General features: G+C 35.0%; 2 protein-coding genes across 4 annotated transcripts in view; one reads left to right on the top strand and one right to left on the bottom strand.

The window, feature by feature from the left end:
• LOC110997813 (transmembrane protein KIAA1109) overlaps positions 1-15806 on the top strand; it is a 48504-nt gene extending 32698 nt beyond the window's left edge. For all 3 annotated transcript variants that reach the window (XM_045630328.1, XM_045630327.1, XM_045630326.1), the window contains 18 exons: positions 161-319; positions 1195-1390; positions 1903-2143; positions 2601-2811; positions 3059-3318; positions 3767-3908; positions 4077-4156; positions 4733-4838; positions 6120-6277; positions 8295-8469; positions 9566-9765; positions 11245-11367; positions 11518-11676; positions 11782-11967; positions 12658-12855; positions 13155-13285; positions 14308-14411; positions 14663-15806. In XM_045630328.1, the coding sequence (XP_045486284.1) occupies positions 161-319; positions 1195-1390; positions 1903-2143; positions 2601-2811; positions 3059-3318; positions 3767-3908; positions 4077-4156; positions 4733-4838; positions 6120-6277; positions 8295-8469; positions 9566-9765; positions 11245-11367; positions 11518-11676; positions 11782-11967; positions 12658-12855; positions 13155-13285; positions 14308-14411; positions 14663-14840 (3007 nt within the window). In that variant the 3' untranslated portion in view covers positions 14841-15806. The remainder of the gene's footprint in view (positions 1-160; positions 320-1194; positions 1391-1902; positions 2144-2600; positions 2812-3058; positions 3319-3766; positions 3909-4076; positions 4157-4732; positions 4839-6119; positions 6278-8294; positions 8470-9565; positions 9766-11244; positions 11368-11517; positions 11677-11781; positions 11968-12657; positions 12856-13154; positions 13286-14307; positions 14412-14662) is intronic.
• A 2095-nt stretch (positions 15807-17901) lies between these two features.
• On the bottom strand, positions 17902-23656 carry LOC110997815 (ubiquitin-like-conjugating enzyme ATG3). The gene is made up of 7 exons (XM_022266136.2): positions 23439-23656; positions 22951-23139; positions 22670-22783; positions 21638-21787; positions 21226-21384; positions 20787-20914; positions 17902-20026 (listed from the first exon to the last, which is right to left on the bottom strand). The coding sequence occupies exons 1-7, from the start codon at positions 23508-23510 to the stop codon at positions 19873-19875; spliced, it is 966 nt and encodes a 321-aa protein (XP_022121828.1). The 5' UTR covers positions 23511-23656; the 3' UTR covers positions 17902-19872.
• Positions 23657-24572: the final 916 nt, after the last annotated feature.

Raw genomic sequence — 24572 nt, 5'->3', positions numbered from 1 at the left:
ATGAGAAGTGCCTGAAACACTAGGTTTTTCCAGATTGAATTCACAAGACAATTCACAGGAAAATTCTGATTTTTGCATGTATATCATTTAATCGACAGCCTTAGAAGCTTTTTGCATCGAACTTTATTTCTAACCTTTAATTCTGATATTTAAAAAACAGTACGACATCTGAAGGCGCGACTCAGTCGGAGAGCAAGCCCAGTAAGGCGAAAACGGCGGAACCCAACATAGACTTTGAACTCGATGTCAAAGTGCATATCAACAGTGGCAAGTGTGTGCTGCACACCAAAGAGCCCATTAAGGAGGACGATCTCAAGAGGTATTAGTCTTTCCCAGTCCCTGTACTCTGATTTTTTAATAATAATAATAATAATAATTTATTCATTGCAAGAATATGGTACAAAATGTTAAGGTGGTACAATTGTCAGTGGTTCGCATATTCTGCCACACACAGAGGCGCGCAAATTTATCTTAGTTTAGATTTTACATTATTAGTCAGATTCATATCAATTAAGTCAATTATCATACATTATTAAATTTGTACAAATTACCATGTCTCACACAAATAATCGTTTATTGAGTAGTACGTTTTTTCTAAAAGTAATGCACTATTTTTATTCCATACAATTCTGACATTACATAAGTGTTGCTAGTAAAAAAGTTATCCACAAAAAAATGGGAAATTGATTTGAGGGTAGTAAGAAATGAAATGCTACGTATTTTTTGTTTTACCTACAAAAAGGTCTAAATATTTACTTCTCAAGTGATACGTATGAACTTAAAGTTTATTTTATTCTATAGCTGGCATCTCGGCCTACTAATTCTAGGTTTAGTTAACTTAAAAAAAAATGTTATCTTAACTTGTGCGTGTTTCACTGTTTGTCATGAAAATAGACTTAATTTTCACTCGCCGTTAAACTACTGTGCTTAATAAAATGGATACATTCACTAACAAATAAAATGTATGTATAGACTCAGATGTTTAAACTCGTATTGAAATGAAAAATGTGCCCTACTGAAAAGGTTTGCCATCTCTGACATGTCAAAAAATGATAGCTGGCAGAATTCTACGGAATTAAAATAAGTCACACACACACACACATCAATCGATTTTCAATTTTGCATACCGTATAAAATTTTATTGACATTTGACATGACACATGACAGGAACTTCTATATGTGTGTATATGTTAGTGGTAGGTCACGCGTGGGTCGATCGGCGTCCGGTGGAATGGCAGCGGGTACGAGTGCCGGGTCGGGTCTGGAGGTGGGAGGCACCAGCAATCCCTCGATGGGAGCACCGGGAGGATCTCCCAATGCGAGGCGGAAGCCACGACTACCACCCCCACCAGATGTCACCGTCTTCAGAGTGCCTGGGTTGCAGCTTAAGGTATCTAGAATAGAACATATGCACAATGTTAATACTCGGAACAAACGCAGACTGCAATTTCCCCGTACTAGACTATCAAAAGTTAGTAATTCTTTTTTGGGAAAAGAGATACTCTTCTTTAACAAAATCCCAGAGGCTCTTTTATCTCTCTCTCCTTTTAATAAATTTAAGAAATGTATTAAAGAAAAGCTGTGTAAAAAGGCTTACTATAAAGTTAGCGATTTTCAAGTTGATAAAAGGCCTGGGACTAGTGATAAACAGGCTACTTCTAATTAATTTTCAAAATGTGTTTTAAAATAAGTGTTGTTTAATGATTTGCTATTTTAAAAGAGTACCGAGAGTTTTTTCGCCGGCTTTTTCTCTCGGCCTACACCCTCTGTCTTCATTGCCGATGATTAGGGATGCCTACAGGTTCAATTTAAATAACGTGAAATAAATGATATCTGTATATTATATTCCTTAATAAACATATATTATTTATATTATATTTATTTATTTAAATTGTGTTTTAGGTACATTATGAATCCAAAACTCTACCAGAGGAATCGGCGTCACCACAATCAATACCAAATATGCCTCCACCGAACGTAGTAGGATCTCGAAAAATGGGAACTAAGAAAGCAGCTCTCTTCGCCTGGATTACTTTGCAAAGTATCCCCGAAGAGACCATCATCAGCCCTCATATATTGGAGTTCCTCGAACAGACACTGGAGCCGATACCCACAAAGGCCTCGTTTTCTATGCCGACACCAGGTATTGTTATTAATATTATCTTATATTATGATTGTTCTATTGAACCTTTCATACATCTGTGGAATAATTGTTTTTGAACTTGTATTTCTTTTGGCGCATTATGGCGTTTATAAATGACGTGCGCGCATAAAGTCACAAAAAACTAAAGATAGCCAAAATAAACTTTATTTAACTAGAAAATGCTTTATAGTAAAACTTTCCATGTGTTAAATACCTTTACTCTATTGTGTGTCGTTTTTTCTGCAAACGTAATAAAAATTGAAAGGTTTTTATCTTGTTACGCCAAAGAAGTTTAATTTCTAACGCGTGTACATAGTAAAAACATACGTTTTTTATTTTATTTAAACTTAATTTATTAATTAAAATCTGAACAGTAATGTGTAATTTAAATGAAAATTAGTTATGGGTAGAATGCATGCACTATATTATAGTCAGTGACTATCATAATAAATTACAGAAGCAGAAAGTCGTTCAACGGGCTCCGGCGGTGAGGCGGGAGGTTCGTACGGCCAGTACGTATACGCTTCGTTCCCGGTGGACGTGATCGTTCACTTTCATACGCGACCTGCTGCTTTCCGATTCAGCTGCCTGCCCGCCTCTCGAGTCGAGTGCTTGCTGCAGTTGCCCAGTCTGCAGATTGTCTTCAGCTCCAAGAGGGCCAGTGATGAGTTAGTAATCTTCTAATTAAACTTTTTAAGGGATGTAAGCGCGAATTGTTTACTTAATGTACGTAGGATTGGAGCTAGCTGAGAGAACGCCAAGCCAAGATAGTAGTTTTGATTTCTAATATGATATTGAGCTCGGCACGGAACTTTGCCAGATTTTACTTGGTGAAGGAAGTTTGTGTATGCAAACTAATTCATTAGCTAGTTGCGTTTGGTTAATTTTAAACCAAAAGTTTTACAAAATTTCCAGAGAAATGGCTGAAGCGGCGATAGCGATGGGCGGTCTCAGTGTAACGGGCTGTTTGGCTGACTTCTCGGTCTACATCTTCCATCCATACGGTGGCAAGAAATCCAGCCTCAAGGAAGCCCAGTGGTCGCCCTTGGCTGACACGGAGCGGAAAGACTCCCTCAGCATCAACGTGGAGTTTGTCAAGTTCCACCTCTCCAGATTCCGGAAGCTAGATTTCCAGACAGATCAAGACCAATCGAAAGCCACCGTTAGGTTTTCAAGTAAGTTAAGCAAATATTTGTTTATTTAGTGAAGCCTTCACAATTTTTCTGATAAAATTTACTTGAAAACAGTAGTTTCTCACCTGATGTCTAAATAAAATATTTTGAGAAATAATTTGTTGAAAAATATCGTTGATCCGTTGATCCTCCGGGCTGGCAACGCACTTATTGTCCATGGGCTGCGATGACTAACAAACCTTTTTTGGAGCCCCCCCCCCCACATTCTATAAATAATACCATGAAGAGCGTATCAATTCCAAAAAAACCGGCGACGTATTCCTGAGCCCTCTAGCATAGAATGTCCATGGGTACCGGTATCATTAACCCGTTTGTTTATATATGAATTGTGACGCTTTATTTTGTATAAATAAAGAATCGATAACTCTACGTATACGTGACGTATGCGTTCGTCCAAACATTTTATTAATAAACGAATTAATTGGAACAGCGATCGTGGACGTGGGCTCGGCGTCATTCAAGTACGACATGCGTCGTTTGGGCGAGATCCTGGCTTTCCCTCGGGCCTGGTACCGGCGCTCCATCGTCCGGAGGCTGTTCCTCGGTGATGTCAGTCTCGACTTGGACCAGCCGTGAGTATCTTATAACTATTAGCTTTTATTTATTATTTGGGCTATTTTAAGTATTAAATCAAAGTCTATGCGGTACGCTACACTTAAGTACGTACGCGACCTCCAAAACACTTCAATCAAAGTGTTATGTATCTATCTAGATTTGATATACTTCAATATTAATCTCAGGTCCACAAGCAACAATTCGCCAGTGTCACCGGTTCTACCGCAACGCGAAAAGGCCAAACTAGAAACGCAACGATCCAAAGGTAAAAGACATGGTAATTTTATGGGAAATATTTCCTCGAAAAAAAAAAGAAGTTAGAAGTTATACTTCTTTAGCGTATGGAAAAAAAAACTAAAATGCAGTAGTGACTAACGATAAATATTAAAATTAATGAAAAAGATTTTATTGAAATAAATAAATTATTAATACTATCACCGTTGTATATGAAATTGATTTAAAAAGACCAAAATAATATTTATTTATTCACACTGTTTAATTGTACTGTTACGAAACACGTGTACTAAATATACAAATACTAGAATGTACAACTTGAACATAGTTATCGATTTCCATGCCACCTAGACCTAACTTTACGATGTCGAATTTAGGTGTCGGTATGCGCGCGCAATGTAAAAATTCACTCTCAACATTTTTCTCCATCGCGCCAAAAGACGTATAACTTCAATGAAAAATTTATTTATTTATTTATTTACTTTTCCTGAATTCCAAATAACTTAACTCCCACACCAATTATTCTAGATAAAAACATTAAAAAATTAAACTTATATTCCTAAATCTATCTATCCATATATAATATAAAATGCCTATTAAATTTCAGAGAGCAAGCAATGGGGAGCTGCATGGGAGACCCTGGTTCTCTTCGCTGTGAACTTCACACGGCTCAACGTTCATATGAACATGGGCAACGTTATGGGGAATGTCAGGTGAGTTTTGCTACTACTGCTCAAATGAAAATCTCTCTCTCTATCTCTTTTATTGAGCTCATGTCAGAGCGCGCGTCAGCAAGGAAGCTAATGGACCTAATAATCTGTTTCCACCGGTTTCTGTCCAAGTACTTCTCTTATGATAGTGACGTCATCTTTTACCTTTTGTGTTATCAACCACGATCAGATCAATAGAGAGGACGGCCTAAAATTATCAAACACCTGGGATCCAATAATATCCAAACTAAAATCTCAAAATAAACAATCCGCGAAAATGGAGGACACCGTGAGCAATTTCTGCAAAAACCCTACATCTTTTAGTCGATACCAACTCCGGGGAAATAAATACAGATAACACAACATTTTCTGCAGCTGTAATACTTTTTGACATTTAACACCTTTGTCTTCAGTCACCGTGACCACGCACGCTGTAAAGCACGCGAAACGTCGGTTTAAATTTAAAAATTATGTCTAAATAATTATAAGTTTAAATACAATAATACATAACTATAATCCGTAAAAAAGTGTTTTTCTTTAAATGTGTAAAAGTTATGTTAATAAAAGACAATACTATAACCACGATCAGTTTCCAAGGTCTTATCGCCTCTGTACATTGTATGGCCGAATTGTAAGATGGGCGAGTCCGTTTGGGGTCAGAGTTGATATATTGATGCGCTTCGCAATCCACGATACTCGAAGCATTCACCATCACCCACATCTCAAAGGCCTTTCTCGAACTTATACTCCACGTTTCTTCTCCATATCCAGGAATCTTTAGCGAGATTTTACAACAGCTTGTCTACTGAGATACGGGATGGTAGCAATGTACCAGTTTTCAATACGCTTACAAAGTTTTTTGGTAGATAGAGAATAAACAAATAAGAATTACGTACCTTATATATAAAATTCTTGTGTCACGGTGTTAGTAACCGAACTCCTCCGAAACGGCTCGACCGATTCTCATGAAATTTTGTGTGCGTATTGGGTAGGTCTGAGAATCGAAGAACATCTATTTTTCATCCCCCTAAATGTTAAGGGTGGTCCACCCCTAAAAATTTTTTTTTATTTTTTGACAAAATTTGGTGTTTTTATTTTTTTACGATACAACATACAAAAATACATGCAATCCTAAATTTTCACCTCTACAATCATCCCTTATGTTTTTTTTTTTAATTATAAACTTACTAATTTTTTGGCACAAAAACATGGCAAAACAACGTTTGCGGGTCAGCTAGTATAATATACAAATGCAAAAAATCTAGACAATAACTTCTTTTCCAGCTGGCAGTCCCGTTCGTTGGGTGCGTCCGGTCGTCTGAGTATCGGGAGTACGCATCATCGCCACATGGTAGTTCGCGTATCTCTGGCCGGCTCCGCCCTCGACGCTCGAGGAGGAATTGTGGGCGGCGCCATTAGTTTGGCAGCGCTGCATGCCCATGGTAATTCAAAAATATATTTTACAAGTGAAACTTTTTTAAACGCATGTGGGCAAAAGTTTTACGGAACGTCACGAACATGTGCAGCGTTTTGTCGAAGAAAAGGGAGAGAGCGATAGAGAGAGAGTGAGAAAGGGAGATCGAGAAAAATACACGATATTCTATATTGATGTATTCGTTTATTAATTACATATTAGAAGATTAGATGGCAATTCTGTCTCATAACATCTTGTGTAGTAATTATTTTTATAATTTATTATATATTATATTTAATTATTTATATCATTAGCACGTATACAGTGTGAATACACTAATACATAGAGTGATCATATACCGGTACATGATCATCTTTTGGGTCTTTCAGTAATAATTAATTTACAAGGAAGTTTCACTTCTGACATGTGTACTTTGTACGCACGCACTTTATTAATATGGCTACCTATCAGTGGCGAAGGGTGAAATTTTGGCAAAGGGAAGCCGGTCCAAAAAAATAAACATTTTTTCAGTCTGAATGTGTTTTTTGGCTGAGTTAGACAAATTATTAATATCCGTAAAACCCGTACTGCTCCAAACAGATTTCGAATCAGAAAATAACAAACACGGATGACAGAACATTTAGTTCAGTTTGCAACTGCCTGTCATCCATGTATATTTATCATATAACGACGCGTGAAAATGTTTAAAAAATCCATCTCGCCTTTTGCAATCAATAATCATGTGTGGGATTGCTCGACCTAACTGAATAACATGCTTCTTGTATGCATAACTTAGTTTTGAAAATGAAGTTTCTTTTGTAAGCAGGTAGTCTGTTGAACAGCACTATATGAATTAAAGCCATAATAACAAACAAAATCCACAGTATTTAACCAAATCTGCGATTAAATTACCTTACAGAATCAGTCACAGTTTAAATAACACAAATATTAAAATATAACAAACGAAATTAACACGCACCAGTGGTATAGGAACACATGTCACATACTAAAAATAAACTATTTTCAACCAAACGAAATGGAACGCGAAAATATGCCAAAATAAAAAGAATATGACTTGCGAAGGATTTCATTATAACGCTAATTCTTTTTAATTTTGTCGTGTTTTCTTTCTCCCGTGCCGTGGTTCAATAACAATAATTTCTTTGTCTCTTTCTAATAGAGGAGAGGAGAGAACTGCAAGCCGGTCGCGATCAGCCTTATCTTTCTTTAAATTTTACGTACAGTTAGCGAGCATTAGAAAGAGATGGTTTGACACGCTGTCTCTTTTCGCCTCATAGTAAAACGTTGGCCGAGATAAGCTGTAATTCGTCGAGTTACCTTTAATGTAATTTAGGTACGAAAAATTGACGCGCTGATTAATTTACGACTATAAAATGAAATGTGATACTTAGGGTATTGCTAAGAATTACTATTGCTATTGTAAATCGCGCAGGCATTTAATTAATAATACTTTGTTAATGAAATAGAATGTAAATACTTTTGTATGAATATGGAACTGATTTTTGAAAGGTAACCCGGTGGGAATCGGCTTGTATGGACTCTTCGCCACTGCTACCTATATGTTAATGTTTTTCAAGATATTCCATAAAAAAAACACATAACAACGGATTTGTATTGTGTCAAATAGAAGTAACATATTTTACATTTTTGTCTGAACATTTAGCTGCTTTACGCAAAGTTCAAGTTCTAAGTACATATTTGAAGTTTTTTTACTGTATACCGTTTCTGCTAAAGCATTACCTGTCGTTTATAATATAAGAACCTTCAGAGGACAATTGATGATTTCAAACAATTTGTATTAAAAACTTGGCGATTGAAAAGAGTGGCGGAAATTTTCTTGCCAGTTCTTCTTACCCGCTCTACGCCCTTGATTTGCGAACTGGTGGTAAATGTAAATTTACGATTAATTTAATTTGTTTTCCTTGACGTTCATAAGTGTACATTTTTGCCTAAATGAATAAAGATATTATGACTATGATGGTGGTTGCTGAGGGCTTCTAAGTGTCACCCATATGTGTTCCTAGTGCACGTGGAAGAAGAGCCGGGTAGCAACCCTGCGCACGTATGCGGCGTGCGATTAGCCGCGTTGGAGCTACGGCTGGAGTACATGGGGACACCAGTGCTTCTCGCACGGCTTTCTCGGCCGAGGGCGGCGTTTAGAGACCAATGGCTGGCCCATAGACATCGACCAGCTGCCAGGTACTTCTTGGAATAATGTTAACGCACGAGTGTGGGCGTACGCGTGCGCGTACGTACAGTCGTAATAATACAACAATTAAACATCACTACATAGTATAAAACAAAGTCGCTTTATCTGTCCCTATGTCCCTTTGTATGCTTAAATCTTTGAAACTACGCAACGGATTATGTTGCGGTTTTTTAAATAGATAGAGTGATTCAAGAGGAAGGTTTATATGTATAATAACATCCATTAAATAGTTGAGAAGCTTACATTACAAACGCAGGCTGAACCCTACGATTTTTATCAAAATAATGCACTAAGTATTGTACACATTGAAAAGGTCTACAGAAAAGTCCGTGATGGTATATTATGTCTATATGGTATATGTCGCGTATATTATGGGAGCTTTCCAGCGACGGAAATAACAATACATAATAAAAACCTGCTTTTCATCAGCATTGCACCCGTGCAAAGCCGGGGCGGGTCACTAGTTCATTATAAAACAGATACTACTTTTTCCATGTGAAGATTTCGAAATGTAGATTGTAAATATTAATTATAATAATTGTGTAGATAGTAACTAAAGAACTAAATTAAAAATTTAATGTACCATTTATTCCTAACGAAACACACACAGGTAATCACACAAAATATACGTACAACGAACCGATTATAAGTTTAAGTGCGGAAACTGAATCCACCAACTTATAACCAAAAAAAAAAACACGGAAAGAAAAAAAATTAATAAGGTACAATGTGTCATGTGTATGAGTGTATTGCATGATGCTGTGAAGCAGACATGTCCCTCTTTGGACTATTAAATGATTTTACAATTTTGAATAAAAAATAAAATAAATAATACAAATATGTTGTTTGGTTCCCATGACAAACTTTATACAATTGTTTAATTTTTTATATATTTTTTTGTACTGTATACAACACGCGGGAATGAGTGTGTAGGGGCATGTGAGTGAGTGAGTGAGTGTAACATGTAACTCTTTGTTAGGTCACAGGAGAATCTTCAAATCCTCGTAACGTGTTAAGCCAATTATTTTTGATTTTTTTTTTAGATTGTGTAAAATATTCCTTATTCTAAAGTTACGTGATTTCCAGTCGTCCAGCCAGCATCCTCACTCACTGCACCTTGAGTTGGCACCAACTCCAGATCTTGATGAGCCGCAGCACGACGCCGGATCTGCTGAAGATGCAGCTCAAGTTGGAGGAGTTCTTCACACAGCAGTTCAAGTCCAGCAAACGAGTGTTTAGTTCCTTGCACCCGAGCTACGGCACTATGAGACGAGACAGGAAAGAACGTGAGTGGTTTCTTCTAGTTCTATTTTTTTAACCTCTTTTCAAATTAAGGGTTATTACAAATTAATTAATAAACAAAAATTAGTGTGCTAATATGCTTTATATTATACCACACGACAGAAGTGAAACTTCTTTCTAATAATAATTTGATATTATTTTCCCGAAAATTCACAAAACATGAACTCTAAAATGAATTTATAGTTTTATTCACTTTAAACGTATAATATTGAATGTATTGAACAAAATATTAATTCATAAAATTGTTCAAAACGAAATAGAATTACGGAAAATAACCAAAAAATCACCGTTCGCGTAACGCTAGTAAACTCGCAAACGAACTACTGACTGAAATATATATATATATTTCATTTCCAGTGTGCTTAGATAAACGGGACGTATTTGGCTATGAGAGGAAGAGAGAAAGAAAATGTGCGCACGCACTGCTGTCTCTTGCTTATATCCCCCACACAACTTCCGTTCGCCTTGCCCGATCACTCTTTTCGTAACGCTTACGTCACGCGTTCGCCAGCTTACTCCCCAAGTCAAGCGTGCGTAAAGAAGTTTCACTTCAATAAAAACTTTATTTATGACAAAAGGGTTGTGACAAAATTCATATATCATTTAATATCGGCAGCTAAATTTCATTATACGTCGAGGTATAGGAAATATTATTCGTATCACCTCGACGTCTGTCGTTCCACAACTGAGTGTTAAAGGCATATTTTGGCACAAATCACCACTCAACCAACTACCCACTGAAGTATTTTCAAACCAATTCGACTTAGGATCTACCTTTCTATTTTCATATTCTAGAAATTCACAGTGAGTTTACGATCAGCTTTTCAGCAAATGGACGTATTTATGATTAACACAAAAATATTGTGTATGGACAAAGGAAACTTAATGTGTGTGCACGACGAAATCGTTGTTTGTTTCGTTTATTAATAAATAGTGTGATGCAACTGCGAGGGGCATGGGGCAAGGGCCGAACGATCGTTCTATGTGCTAACGTCTCGTTCATTCGCCTGAGGTCACTGACCACGCCACACGCCGCACGTCCCTGCTTCAGTAGCTGCACACTTTTACGAAAATATTATTTTATTTCTTCGTTATCGACAATTTGTACCTAATAAAATTTTGAATCAAAGGTCCTTCCGATATTTTTGACGTGACAACGTCTTATAAATTGGTTTGCCGGGTGACACTTCAAGAAACTGCGTTACGCTCCGCTCACGTTATGCGCTCACAATGAGAGCGAGTGAGAGGCACGCGTCCCTTCCACTCGGGCATGGTTAGCCCGCCTAAGAGCGAGAGAGACAGACATAAAAAGTGATTCATCCTTCTTCCTACTATACGAATGAATATTCACATTAAAATTATTTTACCACTCAAAGTCGTTGTCACGTAAAACTTTCGCCCGTATACCGACTTTACAGGCAACCAATTTTTTGACCTGTGTTAAATAGTCCTTTCTTTTGCAGCGACGACAAGTGCCGGTGAGGGTGCTTCCCCGCAGCAGGAGCTGAGGCATCACAGGCATTGGCAGAAGGTCTTCACCTACGTAACTGGTCTGCCGCTCAACGAGACCTCGACATCCGGTCAGGGTATGTTCATTCAGCTTCAGCAGCAGACAGCTTACATTGATAATGTCAAATTTTGACATTGTATTTAAGTTTTATCTATTTTCGTCGATTCTATCTCTGTTGCGTAGCAGTCCTATTTGTAATTGTTACATGAGAACCACTCGTTCGCAGGCTGCGTGATCGGAGGCAGTATCGAATTGGTGGGTTCGAACATATCCTTGGCGTGTTTCCATGGCAACAGCCTGAAAGCGAAGTCCTGGGCGCTCTTCAGTCTAAAGGACGTGTGCATCACATTCGCCACCGAAGCCCAACATCTTCCAAACGAAATTGGTAAGTTCTGAGGAATTTAGGTAGCAGTTGAAGTTGCATCGATATAGGTTCAGCGGTTTTTGAGGGATTAATTCTGCTTTGTTTCATACTCTTTTTTACACTCAGGTGAACTCGAAGTCCAAGCAGTCCAGACCCTGACGGCGAGTCTGGGCGGTGCCAGCCCCGCGGTGAGCGGCGGACACCAGTCCCTGGCCACGGTGTGCCGCATGTCGCGAACTGTGCTGTTCCCGCCGCAGTTCAAGACGCTGAAGGAGTGGTTCCACTATGCCTTCGCTGATAGTGAAATCGATGGTGAGGGAAAGCTTTATTGTGGAATGTTATAGTTAATGGTAACCATGGTAACACGTTTGATATTAAGGCTAAGCTTCTGTTAAAAATTCAATAGAACTAGGGATTTTGTATAGTATTGGGGGCAAACAGTCAGTAGTCTCATCTGATGTTAAGTAATACCGCTACCCACGGCCTTTTAATGCCAGAGGGTTCGGGAGTGCGTCGCCGCTCTATTAACAACGGGTACGCTTGGGACGGATTAAGAGGGGGTTTTGGAATACGGGCCGAATATTAGTCTGAAATAATTTTAAGAGCTCAGAGGGCTTGCGAGTTTGTTGCCGGCCTTTTACGGATTGTCACCCTCTTGGTACGGTAATAGAGGGGGTTTTGGAATATGGTTCGAATATTAGTCAGAGGTTAAAACACAGAGAGCTTGCGAATGTGTTGCCGGCCTTTTAAGAATCTCTTGGTACGGATTTAGAGCTGGTTTAGAACATTACAGTTTTGTAAAGCCTATTTTAACAATTGACAGTGTTTAGTCGTATTTACATGAAACATCACTCCTTTTCTCCATGGAGTTGGAACCTTCAAACCGCTTCTAAATATAATATATTATATATACATATAGTTATATATATCTGACAGAAAATACGTTGTTTTCGCCTGCCGAAATTATATATGACTAAAATATCAAAATATTTAATCCCACAGCAATAGAACTTTTCCCGTCGCTGGAACGCGAGGGCGGTATCGTGACAAGTGGCACGGGCAGCACGGGCAGCTCGGGAAGTACGAGCAACGGCGCGGGCAAGTCGGGCCACGTGCGGGAGGTGATCTTCGCCCTGCCCGCGTTGCAACTGCATCTGCGGACTAGCCATCGGCAGCCGCAAGAAGTGCCTACTGAGAATGGTATGAATGGTTTTATTGGTTCTAAGGCCTATTTTTCTCAATTAATTTGTAACATAATATTAGCGTCACGAAGATGTGCAGCGTTTTTGTCGCAAAAAAGAAGTGTTTTTCATAGAGAGAACGTCGTATCACGCACAGTATTGCACATTAAACCCATTAAACTTGTTCCAACTAGATGGAATAGAAACTAGAAGAATGTCATTTATTGTAAAATAAATAACTCGGGGAATCGCTTAGTGAGTCTACTGCTTAGATTTCTCCTTTTTTTTTATTTAAATGTAATTAAGATGTAATTATAGATCCAAAGCCGATAGTCGAGTGCAGCTTTATAACGGAATTCGAGGATCACATCTTCGTATCGGTGGATGCTGAGGCCTTCCTCTTCTTGCACGATCTCATCTCTTCTTATATCAAGGAAAAAGATCGCGTGGTAAGTTTGCTTTTAATTTCGTATTGACTTTGCCTTGATTTATTTATATCGAGACTTTGGGGCCTTTAACGCCCGAATCCAATAATCGATTCATAATCTCAGATTGAAATCAATCGGAAAGATAGGATATTGGCACAGTTAAACTGTCATTTTCATACAAAGGTTTATGCACACCGATCCGACCTACCATGGATAGTTTGTATCGACAGATGGCTATTACAATCCGTCGATTGGTTGTTAGCATTTACTTTTATCAAGCTATCTCAGATGATCAAAAATGGATTAAGATAGGTTAATGGGTTTGGACGTTCGTTGCACGATGTGTTATTTTTATATATATTTAACGACGACATTGTTTAGAACAACATACCGGATATATGTTTGACCAAAATCAAAAGTCTCGTTTGAATTCTTATTGTATTAGGTTCTTAATAGTTTAGTTCTATCGGCTTTTACGACCAAATATGAGTAGTTCGTTCGACGTCGTTATGATATTGACCGTATTTTTTTATACATAATAGGGGCTAATTTATATTCCTCGGTAATTGTGATAATGCGTCTGAATAACTAATTAAATATTAAATAATTCATTCAACAAGTGATGATCGCGGCAGTGTTAAATTTCCTTTTATTGATACGAGAAAATGATGGTTAGTGTAAAGGCATTACTGGGAAGTGTGTAATCCTTATTTAGTAGCAGTAAATGTAAATATAGTGTAATTAAAATAATTGTTGTCTGAAAAGCGGATTTACGGACGATAGTGTCACGTGACAACGTCATAACCTAACAATGATGAAATTATTGAATACTGCGGCGCAAGCGTACAATGAGCGTAAACGGACAATGAGCGTAACGGGACAATGAGTCATGCTTTGTCGTGTGTTCAGCCGGCGTTCATCGATTTATTAGAAGTTGTCACGTCAAAAATCTATCATAACACTATAAGTGAAAAAATGATAAATATTTTTAACCTTATAAGAGATTGAAGAATTCATTTTTTTAACATTATTATTATGTAAAGATGCCGGGAGGCCGCGCTTCACACAGCGACTCGACTCTGGTAATCCCACCACTGGACTATCGGGACTACCACTGCCTCACTTGGCACCTGGAACCCACCGTCAGGTAATCAATTGTTCACTTGTACAAAGTAATTACAAAATTTAAAAACATTGTACACGTCCTCTCCAGAAACATAGAAAACAAAAATTTCTGAACTAATATAATACTGCATATAACTGTCTAGAGATTCAATTAACTCTCTGATTTAATAACTACTTTACTGCGACATATATATTGAATTATTGTATCGCAAAGCATGGTATTCTTAAATAAGTAACACAGTTATCAAAACTAATATAAATTAACCGCTTCAGATTACTATCGTGGGCGGGGAAATCTATCGAGCCCTACGGAGTCGATTACATCCTTCAAAAACTCGGCTTCAGCCATGCCCGGTCTACGATACCCAAATGGTTACAGCGGGGTGCGTTAGACCCATTGGACAAACTTCTTTCTTTGCTTCTACTAAGATTGTTAGGGCAGCTAAAATAAAGAGACGTATTAGGTTATGAAACGGACACAGAAATGTGTCTAATACCATTCTGCCATATTTATATTTTACAGGTTTTTAAATTTATTCAATTATTATCAGTGTGACAATTTCTTAAAATGTCTAACTAAAATTATGAAAAAATGTCATATATCGATTTAAGTACGTTTTAAATATATGATTGAAATTCTTTTAAATCTTGACATCACCAAGAGGATAATCATTGCTGTAGCTGAATTTGTTTTTTTAATAATTTGTAAAATTAGGCAATTTAAAACATTTAATGACATTGCTATTAAAGTTTAAATCTATTAGATAAATTTTATCTATAACCGAAAGTTATACGAAAAATGTTATCTGTGGTTAATAACTGTATTTTATCTTTAATTTTGCCTATGTATGTATGCATGTTGGTCGGACCCATAGTGAATCTAGACTGAAGTTTTATATCTAAAATATACTCGGGTCGTTAATATTACTAGATTAAATTAAATAAAAATATTAATTTAAATTTAGATTTTTACGGGGTTATTTTAAACATAAATATTTTGTTCTTAAACTTAAAAAGATATTCAAAATCAAGGACACATTGATTTGATAATTATATTGATTTTCCTTATTGATTCACCTTGCTTGCTAGCCCTTGCTAGGTCGCCGGGAATATAGTTAATAAATAGTAAACAAAAAATACCTAATATTAAACCAAATTAAATTTTAAAATAACCCCGAAAGGAGACTATACTTAAACGAAAATTTCACTAGAAAATTGCTATTAATAAATAAAAACTATAAACCCTTATTATACTAGCAAAATGTAAACTATTATTTATTAGTAGGCGTGGAAGTTATTTTGTGATAAAAATAATTTAAGTACTACAATGTTATTTCAATTGGGAAACCGGTTTATTCATTCCAATTATTTTAATATGTCAAATGTAGGAATAGTAAATAGAGAAGCTTTCGAAATTTAAATGTAGATTTTTTTAATTTATTTATTACATGACTATGGATACAAGTCCTTCGGTTCGGATATAGGATACAGTAATCCCCATGAAACGCGGAGATTTCTAAAGTTATATTTCTGTAGTGTGAAATTTGTAATGATTTGTCAAGTCCATAATTATTTTTGCTTCTTTCAACAAAAAACTAAATACCTTTATTTAATCTGTGTTCCTAGTTTTTAAATTGTAATAAAAGGTTTTACCAGAATACTGTTCCCTGTAACAAAAAGGGGACTACTGTATCTTTTAACATTTTTCACATCACTCAATATTAGAATTGCGAAAGTTTCTCTACAATGTTCTCTGGCGTCTTATTTAATAATTTAATATTACTTTTTATATGGCAAGGAATAATGTTTGTGTAATAGACATTGTTTCGAAAAATTCTACAATTAAATATTTTTTTCAACATGGCAAGAGTTGGTGTGAAGAAAACATTTTATATTAATTTATGACATTTCAAAAAATTTAATTTTTACGATTTTTTAATAAAGAATGTAGCAATATTAATGTTTTTAAGTTGTATTATTTTGTATAGAAATTTGAATTATGGTTTAAAATGTGCTTCTTGTATACTGAATATATTTTATTACGGAACATTATTTGTACATAATGAATGTGATATAATAAATTATAAATAAAGTTTTATGTGTTTGATTCCACGTGACCTTTTTCCTAAAGTTGGTAATTACAATAATAAAATGTATTTGAAGGAAACGAAAAAGAAGTTTTGGTCTGAATTGTAGAATATTTTAATTAAAGTCTATTATCGTTAGACTCACTCAAACAACATAGGGGGTGTGTCCGCTACACAATGCCTTTTATTCTCTTTAAAAATATATACCTAGGACCCTGAGGATTTAGAAAATGAAAAATGGTTAATTGTAGAAAGTTGCCAATACTTTTACGGTTTAGTATTGTCGTGGTGAAGGAGGAAGGATCCTGCTTCGACGGCGCTGCTGACGAATTTTTTCCAAGATAACAGGCAAACTGCGATTGATATACCAGTCTCGTGTCCTTACTATCTCCTAGTACAACTGTCGTGAAATGATATTTAAATGTTTCATTCGTTTTACTAAAAACGGGTTTGAATCCCTGGTGGATATAATATACCTATGGATTATAATGCATCAGTATCCATTCGGCAAATTTCGAGGAATCCCTAAGACCTTAACTTTATGGACGTAAGCGAATTCATGTGTAAGTTAAACCAGGATTTGATAAAATTATGATTTTGCTTTTAATACAAAAAAAATATTGAAACTTGAAAAAAGAGGATACCAGCTACCGTCTATGACCATATAATACAGGTTCGTATCGGGTTAGTTAATGTTATTTTTAAGTGTTTAATTGAAACAAAATTGCCATCAGAAACCAATTTTGTTTTATTCATATATATTAAATCTATGATAAAGTATCCACAATATTTAATTTTATTGGGATTGTTCGATGTCTCAACAAAAAAAAAATAAGTATTCAACTGAGCCTACTTTGCACAAAATAAGGCAATATGTAGAATATTAGGACAGTACCAATGGTCTGGACTTGGACACATTAAAATTGGGTCTAATCGTCAAAAAATCATTTTGACGAGACGTCTTATAGTTCGATGGAGCCGGCTGCACGCACGATAAAACATGACTCATGCGGCATTACCTCGCTCTGAGGCGTTCCATTAAAGGCTTGAAGTGCAAGCGAGAGCGCGGATACAGCGACAAAGAGGTACAACAATTTTTGCGTACAAGTAAATAAAGCTTGATTAATTCAATTGTGATTTCCATTTACCTCCTCTATATCCATACTAAATCTATAAAATCTTTTATGATGTTGTTACGTTCTACTATAGTCAGTAAACCGACTTTACAGACAACCAATTTTTTTGAGGGTGAGATTCTCAGTTGACGTGTGATTAACTCCCATATATATATGGGAGTTAATCACACGTCAACTGAGAATCAATCAATCCGATACATTATAGACAGCACCCTGTTTTTATGTGTAAACACAGCAGTAATGTGTTTATACATCTGCCAACAAAGGTATAGTAAATAATACGACACAATCGCAAAATAAACATAATTTATTTCAATAACACAATCAAGCATGTACATAAGCTTGATAATAAATTGATCTAAGCGTGAGATCCATATTTACAAATATTTATGGCATATACTACATTAAAATAACTATCAATTATTGATTTCATATTAATTCAAAATTTAGAAGAATTTTAGTAATTAATTTGTATTAAATTGCTGTGCAGTATGAATTATATTTTTGACGTGACGTCTAATAAATCGATGAACGCCAGCTGCACGCACAAAAAAAAGCATGACTCATTGTTCCATTACGCTTATTGTACCCTTGCGCCTAATCCTCTTCCACTCGAATGTCCTATGCGTCCGAGGACTCACTCCTTGTTTATCCATACAAAATAGCGACAATTCAGTAAAAATAATTAAATTTTATTCATAACAGTATACAATCATTTCATGAATATTTTGTTATAGCTTATTTTCCTGCTACCTGACCGGATACCGCCGCCCATGAACGCTTACATTGCTAGAAGGCTCGCAAGTGCGTTGCCGGCTTTTTAACAATTGGTACGGACTTTTCTTAAAGGACATAAAAGTCCATAAAACGCTACCTTAACCTTTCATTCTCAATAATTAAAAACCCGAGTCTTAAAAAAATTTCTAACATTTTGATTCACTTGTATAAACGCATTGAGTGTTTAATTATTGAGATTGGCACTTTTGTACGTTAGTTACATGGATATGAAGGAAATCACGTATTCTGATAAAACCGCTTTTTTAACAAGAATAGAAAAACTAGGAACACAAATTTAGTAAAGTTAATTAGTTGATTATAATACAACTGAAGTAGGTGCAAAGATACGCAAAACTAATGATGGACTTTACAAATTTAACACAACAGAAATCTCCGCATTATATGAAAACGCGAAAAGGGGGTTGGGGGAGGGATTACTTTAGCTAAATTATTTTAGAAATGCAACATCATTGGCTTTGTTTTAAAATATTCCATTTATTTAGTATCACATATTTCTTTCTATTACGACGATAAAAACATAATTGTGCTTTAAACAAAACAGGGTCCAAAATATTTAAATTTGATGCAAATACGTCGGCCTTATTAAAAAAGTCTCATCAAATAGTGTCTTATCACGTTTATTATTCACAAACGCTACAAGAGCGATAAGGACAAAACAATGGCTTCCGTTATTCAAGGTCAATTTTATTTATTTTAAAATCAAACTTTGAAACAACTGTTACGTCCATTGCTGTATCTAAAATACTGTAACCATTGCTATGTATAAATTGTATTTTTTTTACAATATCTATATCTTTAAAAAATAGCATTAAAACAAATATTTATTATTCATTCCGTCAATCTTTCCAAGCCAAGACATTTTCATATAAAAAAACTTTTTAAAATTTTAGTCCTTCGAGCCGGATTACGAATGAAGAAACTATCGAATACCCTTGTTTATTTGTCGGTAATAAAATTGGATTAACAACATCTTATATTTTAATGAATTAGGATTAAATTGAAAGATAGTTTTAGATTGTAAATGTCGCAGCCAAATAGTTTAATTTGCCGTTAATTATCAGCCTAGCAATTTAACTTAACGGCCTAAAAGATATTCAACCGTTACCTAACGCAATTCGTACGATCGAGTCATTATTTGACAGAAATAAAAAAGATGAAGTGTGTTACATAAAAAATATTTATTTTAAAATTAAATCGCTTAAGTCAAATAAAGCCAAGCTGTTTAATTGAACGGCTAATTAGTCTAGTTAGCTGCAACATAAACACCACATGACGGGTGCTTTAAGTAGGCGTAAACAGTCATTTTAAAATTTGATTTGTGAATATAGCACCTGGCCGTAGTATTAAGACATTGAAATGACCCATAACAATGAACTACTGGCATTTTGTCGATGGTTCGTAGGATATACTGGCCGAAAAGCGATTTAAGCACGTACGAATACTTTACGCCGGCGCATAGGTATTAGTGAATAGTGAAATTCTGTGTAAAATCATATTCAACGGTTGGGATAACAGTTTGTACAAATTTGAGAAAGATAATGAGATAGGAATGTACTCCAAGTTCGCCGCCACTTTCTGTCACCGTTTCTATTATCTTCTTCATTACTTCTGCGTGTCTGAAATGTTAGATGTCATTTTAATCTGTAGGAAATGTGGCATGTATCGTAATAAATTGTATTATTCTCACATTTAATTTGATTACTAGATTAATTTGATGCATGGAATGAAATTGCCAGCAAAAAATAATTGAAAATAATTTCCTTAAGAAGAATTGTCACTTAACCGATTCCAATATCTTTATTTATTTATTTCGTAATCCTACAGCTAACATTAATTATATATAATTACAAACAAATACACTGAAAAAATAGCCATAGATGGAAAACATCATACATTTTACTACAAAAAGGTTCAAAGATTTACAAAAGGGAACAAACAAACAATAAGTATTCAATACATTTAACTAATTGTGATTCAATTTATTTAACTAAGCGTAATGTATGTACAATATAATAACACTAATCTGCAAGCTTTTTCTAACATAATGAGGGATTTTAATAAATAAATAAATAATTATCTTACTAAAGAATAGTAATAATTTCTTAGACTCTCGTTCTCAGATATAAATAAATGCTAGAAAAACCTTTTTGATGTTTTGTAAATATTTTTTATTTCATTAATTTATATTGAACTTTTACGATTTTTACATATATTTGTATTGAATAATATATGTGTATTTTTATTATTGTTATTTTATAGGTATGTTGTTAATTATATGTACATTTAAAAGCTTTTTTAAATTAGTAAAAAGTTAAGAAAATTTCTTTAGTCAAACTATGTTTTCTTAGTTAAATTATAATAAATTATGAAATTTACCGGCAAGGATGGACAGACGCCATCGAAGGCCCCGAGAGATGAGGGTGCGTTTCCATGGTAACCGTCTTCTTGGCGTGGTCTTGAGATACGTCCTCGTACATTTGAGATACGCTCAACAATTTACGCTCCTGAAAATATTGTTTATGTATAATTTATATTTTATGGGACACGAGGCAAACAAGCAGAGTCACTTTGAATAATGTAATAAAGGCCGCCCATGCACAGCTGCATGGGCAGCTGCAAGGGCTAGCGGGTGTGTAGCCGACCTTTAAGGAATGTCTTTATTTCTTAAAGACCCCTAAATCGTATCGGTTTGGAAACAAATAAATTTTCAAATATACACACAATTTTCTAATTAATTCCTCTGTATAACTTTTATGTTATTATGTTTAAAGAAAAAAACTGTTAAAAAGTCGAATAAACAACTCATTGAAAGTACCTCATTGTATCCGATGAGCCACAATCTTGGCGTCTGATAATATTTGTCGTACGTAATATGCAAGTCGTAGGTGCGTGTACGTACTATTTCGTCTCCACTGCCGGAAGCCGCTCGCCGCGATCCTTCTTCGGTGGGCTTTTTACTGCTTAGGGCTGTCGACTGGAGATATATATATATATAAATTGTTAGAATTGTATCAAATAATAGACTAATAATTTGCAATAAAATAAAATTGCGATTATAATTAAACATCTAAGCTATATATACTATATCTTAATTTCGACCAGACTGCTCACGGTGTGCCAATTTATTTTAAAATCGGTTAAGTACTTTAGGAGTCCATCGCGGACAAACATCGTGACTGGAGATATAAATGTATGATTCTTAAAGTTTTGGTTTACTTGGTACTTACTGGATCCACCTCATCCAGTAGTCCTGATTCCTGAAATAATTCCATATCCTCTGCCTCGCCATCCTCGCCATCATCATCGTCGTCATCAGGGTCCCCTGCTGCTTCATCACTGTCACCTGTCTCGGCTGCCTCTAAGGTCATTTCACACACCTGGAAGTAGATAAATTGTAGTTGAAACAATTAATTAATGTATTTTATCACATTGTGTTAGAGAGAGAAGAAGGCTATATTTTACAGTTATAGTTATTAAAATATATAAAAGGTATTAACAGATCTCAATCTCAACTGATATTTTTGATAGTATAAGATCCCACTGCAGAACTAGTGTGCTCATTGGTTATTTGCTAAAAACTAAATTTGCATGTATATTTATAATTAGGAGAATATATATCTACCAAGTTGCCTATAAAGGGTTACAATTCAATACCTAACCTAACCTAACGAGATAATAATTCATTTTTTCGTCAGTTATTTAAAATAAAATATTAATATACTAACCTAACCTGACTGAACTAGATAATAATTAGTTTTTTGGACGCTTAGACTCGTACATACTCAGTATAATCAAATTCAAGGTTTTGAATTGTAAACCCAACCCCCTATAAAAATTTCACGGCAATTTACATAAAAATTAAAAAATCACGGGTGGCAGTCAGTCAAGTGTAAACTGGTATGATTTTGATACATTTTTAGGTTCATAACGTACATTGATTAATTATATATATCAAAATAAAACAAATTTTTTTTCTTTTAATTATCATATATGGGTGCCTAGTCAGATTGTAAAAAATACTATTCAGGTTGTAATAAACAAGGGATCACATTTAGTTATTTTTTGTTAAAATACATGAGAATATTGCAAGTACCAAGTAATACTATCCAGTACCACATGTGAAATCATAATATCAAATATTTATTATCAACTGCATTAATAATTAATTAAAGAACGTTTAGTTTGAAAATTTTATTATTATGTCGAGATATTCTAGGTCTGATGCCTTAATAGACAATGAAACAATTTTGAAATTATACCTTTTCCTCGATAGTAGGTGAGCCAGCAGAATCATAATGGTGTGTGTCAACCCAGCCCCCATCTTCATCTTGCTCATCTTCTATTATCTTCTCATGGTCTTCACAATACTCTATCTAGCAACATTATAAAGATTTATATAAAGCTTTAAGTACATAACTTTAAATTAATATTACTATAAACTACCATTACTTTTTCGAGAAGCTATTTAATTGAATGGAATAAGCATAATATTTATTTTTTTATTAATAAGCATATGTCATAAATTCTTGATTCGTCCTACCTGTTTACATCTTCTATAGCAAGGCACATTTCTTGTGATTAGAAACTGTTTATCGGCTGGTAAATAAGGCTTAATTTTGCCTTCCTCACCCTTTGCCCATTGCCAAGTAGGACAGTGGTGCACTAGATGATCTCCAGCTGCTACAAACTCCTCAGGAGTGAGGACGCCTGTTTCTTGGAACTTTGATTCCTATTAAATGAGGTATTTTTTTTAGAAATCAGTTTATTTTCAAAAAGTAGTATGTAGTGATACATATATATTTTCATTAAATTTGATTCTATGCTTACTTAGTACTGTTTAATAACACGTAAGAATACATCGACTGGTTAGTATAAAGTACCTGTGTTAATTTATTAATAGATGTAGTGAGTACCAGAAATCCATTGTGATTATTCTGCACTGAACTTGACCTTTATCCGCCGCTTTGTGTACGATAAGGGCACTAAATTAATATTATTAGTAATAAATAAGTATATAATTACACCAACCTTCAGGACCGGAGTCAAATATCCCGCAACTCCCAGGGCTGTACCCTTCACAGTGTTTATTACACTCTGCATGATATGTGTTTGCTTTAAAGTAATACTTGTTCTACTTAATTGCAATTATCCCGATTTTAGACAAAAGCCGGGGATAATTTTACATACCACTTCAACCATCAACACTCGACGACAAACGAAGACGAATCACGATTCACGAATCACGGAAGACTCCACAGAATATAAAATCTCCACGACCGCAGACTAATAAGACCGATCGTACTTGACACTAAAACACCACATTGACCGTAGGGTAATTAATAAAGATTCAAAAACGAAACAGAGCAAACGATGACTCTAACAACAACGACAGCGTTGAGATATTAAAACAGTAAGAGCACATAAAAACGATTACTGTATATTATTGATTATTTTTTTTTTTTTTAATTTATTTCGCACATGGTGCAGGCTATAGTCTTTCGACCATACCGCCTAGTCTTTCGTATAAATTTTACATTAATTATATTATATTAGGTTCATTTATGTCTTTCGTAAATTTCAATTTCTTTTCATATCCATGTTTTAACTTTTAAGTTATGTCAAATCGAAATCATTATCAAGTTGTGTCAAATGTATTATCAGTTGTTTTGTCAAATCCGTGCAATATAGTATAGTCCTTTCCCATTTGACATAAATTAATATCACCATCATAATATATAAGGATCTGAATAATAACCTTATATTTTTTAAATTACGACTAATTATTACAAGTATTAAATATTAATGTAAGAATTAAATTAAATAATTATATGTCCTTAACAGTCTCTAAAATGTATCTGTACAAATATAAATAAGTTGAGGCATTCATAAGTAGCTCCTGTATGTTCAGCGGGACCTTTTCAGGCTTCTCATAAATTTTTAAAAGTTCACCCGACAACACAAGGCGCTGTATATTGAAGGACGAACACTCGAAGAAGAGATGATGTAGAGATTGAACACTTGATGTTTGACAATGATCACAGCATGGCGATCTAACCATTTTGAGACGATGGAGATGGTAATTTAAACGACAATGACCAAAGCGCATACGACAAATAATTGAATAAAACTTTTTATTTATGAAGTCACCTTTTTTACAAAACC

The sequence above is a fragment of the Pieris rapae genome, chromosome 12 (genome assembly GCF_905147795.1).
Source record: "Pieris rapae chromosome 12, ilPieRapa1.1, whole genome shotgun sequence".
NCBI classification, from domain to species: domain Eukaryota; kingdom Metazoa; phylum Arthropoda; class Insecta; order Lepidoptera; family Pieridae; genus Pieris; species Pieris rapae.
The sequence above is the reverse complement of the archived record's forward strand: the minus strand, read 5'-3'. Positions and strand labels throughout refer to the sequence as shown.